The sequence below is a fragment of the Apium graveolens genome, chromosome 5 (assembly GCF_009905375.1).
Source record: "Apium graveolens cultivar Ventura chromosome 5, ASM990537v1, whole genome shotgun sequence".
NCBI classification, from domain to species: domain Eukaryota; kingdom Viridiplantae; phylum Streptophyta; class Magnoliopsida; order Apiales; family Apiaceae; genus Apium; species Apium graveolens.
In genome coordinates this window covers 39,403,529-39,416,159 of record NC_133651.1, presented here as the reverse complement: position 1 = coordinate 39,416,159, position 12,631 = coordinate 39,403,529, and the positions used below count along the sequence as shown (strand labels likewise).

At 31.5% G+C, this 12,631-nt stretch overlaps 1 protein-coding gene and 1 long non-coding RNA gene across 3 annotated transcripts; one reads left to right on the top strand and one right to left on the bottom strand.

Annotated features, from left to right (window-relative positions):
- The first annotated feature begins 5,705 nt into the window (after nt 1-5,705).
- Nucleotides 5,706-7,866, top strand: LOC141725091 (uncharacterized). The gene is made up of 3 exons (XR_012577011.1): nt 5,706-5,826; nt 7,350-7,453; nt 7,547-7,866. It is a non-coding gene; the product is annotated as an uncharacterized LOC141725091 (long non-coding RNA).
- Nucleotides 7,867-8,849: 983 nt separating this feature from the next.
- LOC141723538 (uncharacterized) lies at nt 8,850-11,557 on the bottom strand. Of its 2 annotated transcripts, XM_074525366.1 has the most exons (8): nt 11,364-11,557; nt 10,930-11,218; nt 10,718-10,814; nt 10,094-10,619; nt 9,775-9,935; nt 9,578-9,698; nt 9,094-9,168; nt 8,850-8,975 (listed from the first exon to the last, which is right to left on the bottom strand). In XM_074525366.1, exons 1-4 carry the CDS (start codon nt 11,547-11,549, stop codon nt 10,490-10,492), a joined length of 702 nt encoding a protein of 233 aa, XP_074381467.1. In that variant the 5' UTR covers nt 11,550-11,557; the 3' UTR covers nt 8,850-8,975; nt 9,094-9,168; nt 9,578-9,698; nt 9,775-9,935; nt 10,094-10,489. The 2 variants fall into 2 exon arrangements, with proteins under 2 accessions (XP_074381467.1, XP_074381468.1); XM_074525367.1 differs by lacking the exons at nt 8,850-8,975; nt 9,094-9,168; nt 9,578-9,698; nt 9,775-9,935 and having other exon boundaries at nt 10,587-10,619; nt 10,718-10,831.
- Between the last annotated feature and the right edge of the window lie 1,074 nt (nt 11,558-12,631).

Genomic DNA, 12,631 nt, shown 5'->3' with positions numbered 1-12,631 from the left:
CTTTCTGAATGATGCTTTAATCTGCTTTCCTTTCTGGCAGGCATCACACAATCCATCCTTAGTAAACTCCACTGTAGGAATACCTCTAACTAATTCTTTCTTGACTAACTCATTCATGGTCTTGAAGTTTAGATGGGACAACTTCTTGTGCCATAACCAACTTTCATCTGGACTTGCTTTACTGAGAAGACAAGTTACTGATTCTGTATTTGATGATTTGAAATCAGCTAGGTACACATTTCCTTTTCTTACTCCAGTGAGAACACTTTGTTGCTCTTCTTGTTGGTCACAACACAGGCTTCAGAATTGAAAGTGACTGAGTTGCCCTTATCACAAAGATGGATGATACTCAACAAATTAGGCTTGAGTCCATCCACTAGGGCAACCTCTTCAATGATGACATTATCCTTTGAAATCAAGCCATATCCCACATTATTACCCTTGCTGTCATCTCCAAAAGTGATACTTGGGCCAACTCTTTCCTTGAACTCAGTGAGCAGGGTAGAATCTCCAGTCATGTGCCTTGAGCAACCACTGTCTAGATACCAAAGATTCTTTCTGTTTCCCTGCACACATCAAAACCAAATCAAGTTGATTTTGGTACCCAAGTTTCCTTGGGTCCTACTTTGTTAGCCTTTTTTTTGGTTTCTTAGGTTTGACCTCATTTGATTTAGGGATCTCAGATTCATCCTTAGTTATTTGCGTTGGACCTTTGAAACCAGTCATTGAAACAAAATTATCATGCATATTTTGGTTTACATGTAAAGGCATGCTATTTGCAAACATGTTATTCCAGTAAGATATGATAAATGGCATTTGAGGCATACTAAATGCAGCATAATAAGGAATAGATGCAAATGGCATATTAGCAAATTGTGCATTCATATTCTGAGTAGGCATAACATTCATAGGCATTACAGACATGGCAGTCATGTTGGAAAAAGAAGAAGGTGTAGACATGGAAGTAGGCATAACAAGCTTGCAATTAACAGACAAATGATTAACACTACCACACTTAACACAGATTTTTTTTGGAGCAAATTTATCAGGTGTGTAGTTGTTGTGTTTGTTAATCCATACTTTCCCACTTATATTGTTTTTCCTTTTTGATTCTGTCTTAACCTCAATCTTTTCCAGTCTGTCATTCAATTGCTTGATAGACATATGACCAACATTAGCTTTCTTTTCTTTTCTAACTTGACTTGATTCTCCTGGAACAAAGTTTTTAGAAACTGATCCATATTTCTCATTCAATTTAACTAACTTAGCTTTGCTAACTGGTTTACTCACAGTCGAAAGATGTGGCTCCTTGTCTCTCGACATATAATCCTTTTGATTATCCAACGGATGATTTTCATCATCTGTCGAGTCCACATCTGTAAAGAGTCCTTCAACCAGATTTGAATCAAGCTTCTCTTTGCTCTTTTTCCAGGCTGCATCACAAAAGGATTCTATACCTTGAACTTTAGTAATTTGAGCATGAACATCTCTAGATGATTTCCATGCTTTAATTACTTCCTGTTCTCGCTCAAGCTGCTTCCTTAAAATCTCTTCTTTCTTTAAGGATTCTGTTAGTTCATCCTTAGCAACCTTGCATTCTAATTTCAATTTTTCAAACTCAATAAATTAAGTCTCTAGCACATTGTTTCTTTCACTTAAAAACACATTATTCTCTTTGATTTTATTGTTTATTTTAGTGAGAGACTTGAGTGTAACACGCATGTGATATAATTCAGTAGACATGTCATTTATTGCATCATTACACTCAGTTTTAGACAAATGAGCTAGGTTAGTTGTGATTACCTGATTGCTTGATGAACTTGTTTATGCTTCATCTGACTTGGCCATTAGGGCTAGATTGACATAGTTGATTTCTTCATCCAATCCATCTGCAGCCCAGTCATTCTCCTGAGTTATGAAAGCCCTTTCCTTCTGCTTGAGCAACTCAAAGTATTTCTGTTTATAATCAACAGGCTCAAACTTCTTTTTACTGGAATCAAACTTTCTACACTCATTAGCAAAATGACCTGCCAAGCCACATTTGAAATACTTGAATTTTGACTTATCAACCATGTTTCTGTTTGGCTTGGCTGCTCCAAAATTCTTCTTGAATTTAAGATGGGAAAATCTCCTGGATAAGAATGCTAGATGCTCATCAATATCATCCATGTCATCTTGGCTCAATTGTTCTTCATTTTCAGCTACCGGCCCTTTACCCTTGCTTTCACAGACCTTTGATGTAGACTCAACAACTTCCACCTTCATCTCTTTCTCCTTTTCTAACTCAGCAACAAGTACAATGGATCCTCCCTTCTTCCTTCCTTTCTCCATCCTTCCATCTTGCTCTATTTCAAGCTCATAGGTTTTCAGGATACCATACAGTCTCTCCAAGGTGAACTCCTTGTAATCTTGTGAATTTCTCAATGAGACTATCATTGGCTTCCACTCCTTTGGGAGAGATCTAAGAAACTTGAGGTTAAAGTCTTTTGTCTGATAGACTCTTCCATGCAGTTTTAGAGCATTCAGTAGCTTTTGAAACCTACTGAAAATATCAGTTAGTGACTCACTTTCTTCACAGTGAAAATGCTCATATTGCTGAATCAGGAGCTGCATCTTATTTTCTCTTACTTGCTCAGTTCCATCACAAATGATTTGAATTGTGTCCCAAACCTCTTTTGTTGTTTTACAGTCGATTATGTTGTCAAAGATATCACCATCAACACCATTAAACAATATGTTCATGGCCTTTCTATCTTTCTTGACTTGCTCAATGTAAGGATCAGACCATTCATGTCTGGGTTTTGGAACTGATGGTTCATTGCCAGTTGTAGCTCTCATTGGTACATGAGGACCTCTCTCTATTCAATCCACATAGGCCTGATCTTGGGAAAGAAGATGTAGGTGCATCTTCACCTTTCAGTGGTGATAATTATCTTTGTCCAGAAATGGAATCTTTACTCCAACATCCTTCTTGTTCATCCTGTTGATTTATTGTGATCTTTACACTCTTTGTGCTTCAAAAGCTTGCTCTGATACCAATTATTATTCCCTAACAATACAACAAGAATTACAGAAGGGGGGGGGGTTAAATGTAAATCTGGCTTCTTTTGAGATTTTAAAAAAATGTTCTAACTCAATATATAACAGTGTTTGATTTACAGTAATGCGGAATGAAAGAATAATAGAAATCAAAACACTAAGTTTTAAAATACAAGCTTTAAGACTTTCTGGTGGATTTGAAAGTATCCACCATATATATATATTAGATTAAGAACTCTGTGATGCTTTGAATAACATACAGCTGCTTTACAAGTGACAAACAAACTATAGAGAAATTATTAACAAGTACAGCTTTATCTACTCTCTGAAAAATATGCTTGCTTAGTTATTTGTTCTACTTGCTACTCTTGGTTATAATAACACCAAGTTGCACGATAATAAGACAAGACAATAAAACAAAATGAATCTAGTCTAATATCATGCTGCAACATTACTCTATCCAGCATCTTTGAATATTTTCACATTTGCATGGAAATGGTAATATTTCTTTGTTCTCAAAATCCTGCTTAACAGGATGCCACATTCCTTTTGCAAACACCCAACGCATGTGACTGTGTTGTCACTATCAACAACTATTTTGAATATGATCATCCGTCAGGATTATGTTGAACATCTGTCAGGATTATGTTGATCATCCGCCGGGAGCCTTATAGATCATCCGTTGGGAGTCTATCTGTCACTTGACTCCATTTCACTTATACAGAATTACAAGACATCTCATATTTACATTAGCCAACCTGTTCTGTATATCAATCTAGTAGTCAACATGACTTAAAGAATCCTATAGAATCTACTAGACTAAAACATTTTTGTTTGCAGAAATGAGCTACAATACTTATTTGTTACATAAGCTACACTCTCGATGGATGTTCAGTTATAATCCATCGATAAAATGTTCCATACTAATGGATTCGGGTCCATAACCATGGGTTCCTAACTAATTGAATACTTTTGTCATAAATTTCCCGAATTGGTTTGCCATATACTATTTATTTATTTATTTCATAAAAGATTTATCATTTATATTATTTCCTAAGATAGAATTCCTTTACCCCCATATCATCTTACAAAAGTAATTCCTAATTTTTATATTAAAAGATATTTTTGGGACTATAAAAGATCATCCGTCAGGACTATAATAAAACATCCGTCGAGAGCTACAAATTCACTAAGTTAAATCTACTAAGGTGTTTTGTTTAACTTATCATCAAGTTCTCAACATATTGCTAACATTTGGTATATACATACATATATGTACGTGTGTGTTGTGTCTAGCTTCTAATTTCTCTATTTCTTTCCCTCCATCGGCGCCCCTCTCTGTTTCCGGCGAGGGTGGAGGCGCGTGGGGCGTACCTCTGGTTGTGGCTGTTTGTGTTGGTTCGATTCTGTATTTTTGATCCTGATACGAAATTAATTATTTTCTGCAGGGAACTAATTGGTTAATATTCGAATAAATTATTTGAGAAAATTTCATGAAATAGATTTTACTCGTGCGGGAAATTATTAAAATTAATTGGTGGAATTTGTATGGAAACCCGAATTTATCGGGTACCGACGAATTTTACCGCCGTCGACGATGAGCTTTGGCAAGTCGACGGTGGACGATGATGATTTTTATCTGAGTCCCACGTTTATAAATTAAATAAACTAGTAATATAGCCCGTGCTTCGCACACGGGAATTTTTAGTAAAAATTCTGCATTCAAATTAATTAAGTATTTTCATTTTGAAAATTTTGTGTATAAAAAAGATATAAAAATTAATATAGAAACAATAATAACGTTGTAATAACTACATGTGCAACTGTATATTCTATAATTCTGAAAAGTATTATGTAAAATCCAAAATACAACAAAAAATGAATCTTAAATATAAAAGATTATATTATTTTATTACCTATTTAAATAATTAGATATGATATAATGGTATAACAGTAGATAAAACAGGATTAGATATTCTACCATATATATAGCTGTAATTCAATTTCATATCAGTATATTTTTCAATATTTATATATTTGTTGCAACCATATTACATCGAACTATCAATCATAAAAAACAATATTGCAACAATCTCGTAAGTAACAATATAAATGTACATTGAAAAATTATAAAAAATAATTTATAATTTTAAAAAATAAAAAAAAGAAAATTTTAAAAAATCGTGCATGACTATAAGTTAGTATGTAATAAATATTTGGAAAAAAATACCAATGTCATAATATAAAAGCTTTCGATTAGTGTACTTTAAATTCACAATTTATGAATATTAAATTAAAAATTCAACTGTCCAGTTATAAAAATAAATGAAGTATGTAAATTTTCGATTTATTTTGCTACTTAGATCAAACACTTTATACTAAAAATTTAATTGTTCCATTTCTACTGTTAACATTCAATAAAAAGATAAAATTAAACTATACCACATGAATTTTTTTTACAAATATATTTGACTTAATTTTCACATCCATAATTGAATTGTGGAGAAACAGTCGATAAATATAATTTCTGTCTCACAAATAATTTTTTTAAATTTTTTGAAACTTTAAGCCCAAATAAATTACAAAATATAATATAACTTAGATTTCACGTACAGTACAAAATAAATGTGTGAATCTAATTAGGTTCAACCAAACACTCCTTTATCAAACCATTACCACATTAGGTTTCTAATCAAATTGGGAAAAATTGCATACCTAACTAAATCCGGAGGCAGTGAGAAGGAAAACGTCATTCACGAATTAATGAATTCGTACCTATTAATGGAGGTTAGTTTTTGAACCACAAATTCTGTAAAAGATTATATCGACCGATTAATGATGTATATTTGTGTGTGTATATATATATATTGTGAGTTAACTAAAATGTGTCTCTTTTAAATTTTTATTGATGTGGCATACAAATATGGATGTATAGTTGATTTACTGTGGTTCTTTAACATATATTGGTACATTTAGTTTATGTATGTAAGAAACTAATTATGTTTACCGTACATAATGCACTTAGCAATACATGTATTGAGCTAACCTTTTTTATGTTAGGACTTGATGCAGTTTTTTTAAATTCTAAACCAACTATAAAATTATTTTAAGACTTAAAATATGCTTGAATTTGAAGGACTTGTCAAGGAAAATGTAGTAATTATTGTGCAAAATTCTATCACTGTGTCATCATATATACGATTCGTGTCTAAATAATATGAAGCACGGAGTTCAAAATACGTGACTTACAAAGATATTTCGTGTCTTCTTTCATTGTAGCAATGAGTGAAAGATGCAAGCTAGAGAACATAGGTTAAAGATGAATATGAATTTCCTGTTTTTTCTATAGTGAGTAAAGCTACTGGTCAAACATTCGGATGGAGCCCACAAAACCTGTATGTTTATTAATTCTTTGTGTTTCTTCATATCATTTGTTATAATGAGGTTAATATGATATAATATAGTCATGGCCTTATTTGTATTATAATTGATTTGCTTTTTTCATTTCTAAAGATACTTGTCCGCGAAAATGAATTCTTGAGTTTTGCTATAATATGAAAAGAAAGTTAAAATGCCACAGTGATCGTTTGTAGTTATAGATTGTGGCATGAAAAATCAGTAGTTTGATAAAATGAGAAGGAAACTCATTTTATATTTTTATAAAGTTATAAGTTTTTATTTGATTTTTAAATGTTATGGAGGATTACAGAATAAATGAAATCTTAAATAAACATTTGGTTTTTAAATTGGTTCGGTCACTTTCATGTGGTTTCATCAAGATATCTAGGTTACTCTTCCCGAGTTCTTAATCCATAAGGGAGACTACTGCTAACTCTATAAAGTAACTGATATATTAGGCATATACTGGGGACTTGTTAGGTCATTAAGTGCTCTTTTATTTTGAAGCTTCTTTCACCAATCTCAGTTCTGTAATCGTATTGGTAATTTTTATCTTTTCTTTTTTCTTTTTCGGGATACAGAAATGGGGGGTTTGGGTGTTGGGGGAGGTATAACAATAATGTGTTACCCGTTGACTGATTAAAAACTCTTATGATGATTAATAACTAATTTTAAACATAATCTTCAGTTTTGATATTCATTTATTTTTTATTATAAATTTCTCCATTGTTCCTCTTGTAATACATTGAGAATTGAAGTTTAAGATAGCTAATCTTGAAGTATAAGAGTCACTGTGAATGATATGTGATCGTAGTGCTAATGACTGGAAAATGTAATATCATTCGCTTATTCTTAATAAATTATTAAAAAATAAATAGTTCTATGATAACTAACCAGAAACTATACTGCAGGCACGAAATATGTTCAACAGAAAATGGTAAGTTATCAAAAGAGGTCGTATGAGAAAAATGGGAAGCTTTCTGCTATGCAATGTATCTCATATGTTTGGACATTTGTAAGATTATTTATCTTTTACCTGCAATAAAAAAAATTGGTAGTTTGTGCACATCAATGTTTTAATTGACAACATTTTGTATACACGTTACAGATAGTTCCTCCCTCGTTCACTTGGGATTTTGAAAGCCAAATTTCATCAGAAATATATATAATGTGTGACCGTGCGATCTTGAAGGCTAATATAATCCTGAAATGAGCCTAATTGATGCATTGGGTTTGTTCATGAAGTACTACTGCGTTAAAATGTACACATTTCAAAATTTCTACTATGGGGATGACTGCTTTGAAGTAAGAATCTTTATAATGAGTGTTTATTATGACTAAAGAAACTGAAGAATGGAAGTCATAAGAGTTTATAGTTGGATGGTCAACTATGTATTTTGAGAATTCTAGAATGCCAATCTAAAAATTTATGCGAAAATAAGACATTGTATTTCATATTAATTAAGAAGCAGGATGATGTAAACTCTTTTGTTTTGACTTATTACAGTTTGTACGCCTCTTGACTACAAAAATTATGAAGACTATTCGTATTAATGACTTTTGAATTGTGTTTACGTATTGATGAAATCAGTTTTGAATTATATTTATACTTCTCCTTCCATAGTGTGATATTTGGAATGTACTGCTTTATCATTCATTCGCTTTGGTTATCTTAGAAATACTGCACCGATTATAAAGTATAATGCAAAGGACATACTTAGAATCAGTACTACACCTGACTTAATGTTATGTATTCATCATCTATGTATTCATCATCAACAGTTGAAATTTTTAAAAAACAACGCTGACATATACGGTGCAGATTGATTTGAGATCATTGTAATATATGAATTGTTCACCAAAAAAACTTATCATCTAAGCAAATTATATGCCATTTTTTTAAAAGTCATCAAAGATACCCTTACTACATATGGTGATTGTATAGTAATTTTGTTTTTTACTTCACTATCCATAACTAACTATATTTTAATCTCTATCTATTTTGTACCATGGAATCTCATTTTTAAACCCCACTATATATATATATATATATCTTAACGGTTAAAAGTAAAATTAATTGGCTATTATATATATCATCACTTTACATATACAATTCAAGAAAAAAAGGATACAATTTAGCTTTTATTTTTGTACTTGTATTCTACATACTCCAAAATTGATGTAAACTTAATATTCAAATTACTTGTTTAAAAAAGTAAAAGAATAACATTAAGTATTTCTTCTAAAATCCATGAACGAACACACTTTAACAAAATTCTAAAGTATAGTATTACCAACAATCAGAAATTTAATAATGCAATGCCATTATACTTGATAGAATATAATTAAAGCATCTGAAAATCGAAAGTATCAATGCAACAACGTAAATTGGGAAATTATGAATCTAAAAAAGCTGGAAACATAATTTTTCAAATCATGTGATACGACTAAAAGAACAGAATAATGCAGATGCAGTTCTTGGTCTCTGCTTCCCCAGCTATGCAAAAACCAAAGGGGACAGATGCCATCTACTTTTCCTGCATGACAAAAACATATATGAAAAAAGTTACAACAACATCAAAAGAGAGATGTATAACAATAATCTGGAAATTTATTATACACTCATAAACGTTTATAAGAAGGCCAAAAACTTACCATTTTTATCTTCTTACTGGTTGACTTAGCAGAGCTTGGAGTAAATCCAGAGTCGGGTATTTCGACCAAATCAGTCTGAGAAAATAAGAATATAGAAATACAACCATAAATGTTGAATACTAAAAAAGACTTTACAAAGTATATGGTACACAATAGATCACTAATTGCGATAAGAAAGGTAAGTCATACATCTCCAAAATTAGAGATTTCATTATTCCCCGAGTTTGTAGATATAGAAGAAGTTGCAACATCAGAGTCATATGCATCAACAACATAAAAAAAGTACTGTTTAGTAGGATGTTATCATCATTTAACTCAATTCTTAGAATAACATCCTTGCCTGCAAATGCCTTTATTTGAGGAGGATATGTTCGTGGATCCTACAAATAATGTGATTCTTAAAATAAGAGAAACCGCAAATGTAAACCAAAAGATAAAGGACATCGGTTGACACGAATGTTATTAGTTGACCACATTAACACACCTCATTTCCCTCTGCAATAAGCTTAGTTGCTGTTTTACCCAACAAACGCTTTGCAGCACGGTCATAAAGAACAAAATTGAAAGCCTCGGTAGAGTCTTCTACAAGTAGAACAATCTTATACCTGCAATTAAAAAAGTATGAATATTATGCCTAAACTTATAAGGATTTGTGTATGATGCTAATAAAAAATTTATAACCTTTTCTGCGGAACATGATAGTTTTTGTTGCACTTGTAACATTTATATTTTCCCTCCAATTTTGTAACTTCACCGAAGCAGTCGTTTTTGCTGCAGCTAAGGTACCACCATCCGTCACTGTCTTCCACATTCTTAACTTTGACTTGGCAGAGGAAATTCATCTATAAAAATGAAGAAAGTTTTAGAAAAATATTTTATAAATAATAGTAAACAAATATTTTCAGAATTTTAAACTCAATTAATATGATGAAAAATTACAGAATTAACAATTGTTGAATGTTATAAAACATTTATGGTCGGTAAAGGAGAACACATGTACCTTGAGAAAATCAGTGGCAGTCTTTTCACTCAATTCTTTCAGTGTGACAGTCTCAATAACAGGTGCGACTGATCCTTCAGATAGAGTGGAAATTAAAATTGGATTTTCGGAAGGAACATAGCCTTCTTCGCGGAGCCTTTAATAGTTAAAAGTTTAGATCCTAATTTACTTGGTCATGAAATTGAAAATGTATTACATACTTTATTTACCATTAAACTTACCTCTGCCGCATCTCATGAACGGCATCAAAATCTAGATTAAGATATATTTTAGAAGCAGTAAGAGTGATAATCTGAACAGAGGCTGTAACAAAATAAAAGTTGCTTATGACATACATAATTAAAAATGGACAGACTTTATGAAAAAGAAAAACCTATTTGTTGTAATTGAAAATAACTAACTGTGAAAAATCTTTAGCTTGGTAGTTGTCAAGATAACAATAACTGGCTCCCCTTTCTGAATCTCTCTATATTGTGCTTCAATAGTAATAGCAAGATTACCCCATACAGTCACCTTAGATGAATGTCTGCATCAAATTAATAAAAATCGAAAAAAAATTAAATCAAACATTTGGGCCAGAGTAAGATAAATAAACTATATGCAAATTAAGAATTAAGGAAATACCTCCCATCGGTAAGCCTGAAATGGACAATGTCCCTCTGACCAAACCTTGTGCCAATTTTGGAAAGAGTCTCATAACCCTCAATAACTCCCATGACATCTTCAAATATGAAATATCTTAACAAATTAACATAGAAATAAAAAAAATTAACAAATAAGCATATAAATTAAAAAAATAAAAGCCAGACTATAACAGTGGATGATGTCTTAAGAACCTGTTGCATATTCCGGAAATTTTGCTTCACCATTTGCTTGTGCTATAGCAAACAACTCACTAAGATCCACAAATTCAAATTTGTGGTTAGATATCATGATATCATCAATAACTGGATCAACAGTTGTCGAAGGTGAGAAATTAATGATAAGTCTAGACGACACAGGTTTCAAAGTTCCTAATGCTTGTTTGGTGTAGAAATTAGAAATTACGTATACACCACCCTCCTTTATCTTGTCGCCATGGTCTTTCCAATGGTCAGGATATATGTAAGCATGGACATGACAATCCTATACAAAAATATGAAAAATTAAACATATATTATTACAACTGACATATAACATTACACGCAGTTGGTAAATACAAATTAAACAAACCGATAATCAAAGAAAAAATTATGTAAGATATATAAGTAATAATATTTATAGAATTTACATTATCATCCAGCAAAATGAGGTTATATCCCTTAATTGCATCACTTGCAGTGGCTGAGTGTGGGACTCCCTTAATTGCATCACTTGCAGTGGCTGAGTTTGGGACTGCAGGCCACATTCGCGTAACTCTAGCCTTAATTTTCCATGTTGTTCTAGACAAATCGAGAGAAGATAGCTGATCGAACATTGTTGTAACAAAACTTAAAAATAAAATAATAAACTGATTAGGTTGAATTGATACAACAATGTTCTGTAATATAGAAGTATGACAGTGATGGTTCAAATTTTATGAAAAGTTGTTATGTACAAAGATGTGGAGAAAAACGTGTGAGTAGTGGGTGCAAAGAGGTTACACGATGCACTTGGTCTCTAACTAGAAAAGTAAATGCTTGAGCTTGGGAAGCTTCTGGTCCAGTGGGTCCGTAAAACTCGCTAGAATAGGCGGTATTATTGAACCAGACAAAACAACAAGTAATGAAACCAAAAATGGATAAAGCCGCTAAACTATAAGATAAGTAAGCTTCTCCAGACCATACAAGTGCGTGGAGCCCATGCGAAAGATTTGGTTAAGATATGCCAGATTTCACCAAGTATACAAATGGAACTGTATGTCGTGGGAGGTAGAAGTTGGTGTATATTATGGTTACTGCTCCCCTATGTTCAAGTTTAATCAAATAATTATCCTATCAATCATTCAACTTTTTTTTTGAATTGACCAATTATATAACTTAACACTTTCATAAACTAACAAAAAAATCTGAAATTGTGAACTATAGATTAACATAAAAATAAAAAAAATTAAAAAATAATTGATGTCAATTACACAAAAATTGATTTATACATTTTGTCGAACATCTCGGCTAGCCATTGCAAAATTGAGCACAAATTTACATATGTTCTTTGATATCAGTTAAACAATGAAAATGATTAATAATTTTTAAGCTATTACAACAAAAATCAAGTTATTATTTTTTTAACTAATAATAAATAATTTTAAAAAATAATAATATTCGTTCATATGCTACAGATATTTTTAACTGTTTGTAAAGTAGAGAAAAATTATAAAATGGTTTAAAGTATACTCCATATAGCAGAAAAATTATAAAAACAAAAAAAGATATAATTATATTTTAAAAAATCAAATTCAAAAACTGTAATATTGATTCATTTAATACCGTCTGTAAAATAATAAAGATTGTTACTTGTAATATGACAAAGATTGTAATATTGATTCATTTAATACGTACATTTAGTGTTGTATATCTCATT

Coding starts and splice junctions, on each gene's coding strand:
- LOC141723538 (XM_074525366.1), bottom strand. CDS start 11,549: ATGTTCGATCAGCTATCTTCTCTCGATTTGTCTAGAACAACATGGAAA. Junction 11,219..11,363: donor TCATTTTGCTGGATGATAAT/GTAAATTCTATA, acceptor ATTTTTGTATAG/GATTGTCATGTCCATGCTTA. Junction 10,815..10,929: donor ATTTCCGGAATATGCAACAG/GTTCTTAAGACA, acceptor TCATATTTGAAG/ATGTCATGGGAGTTATTGAG.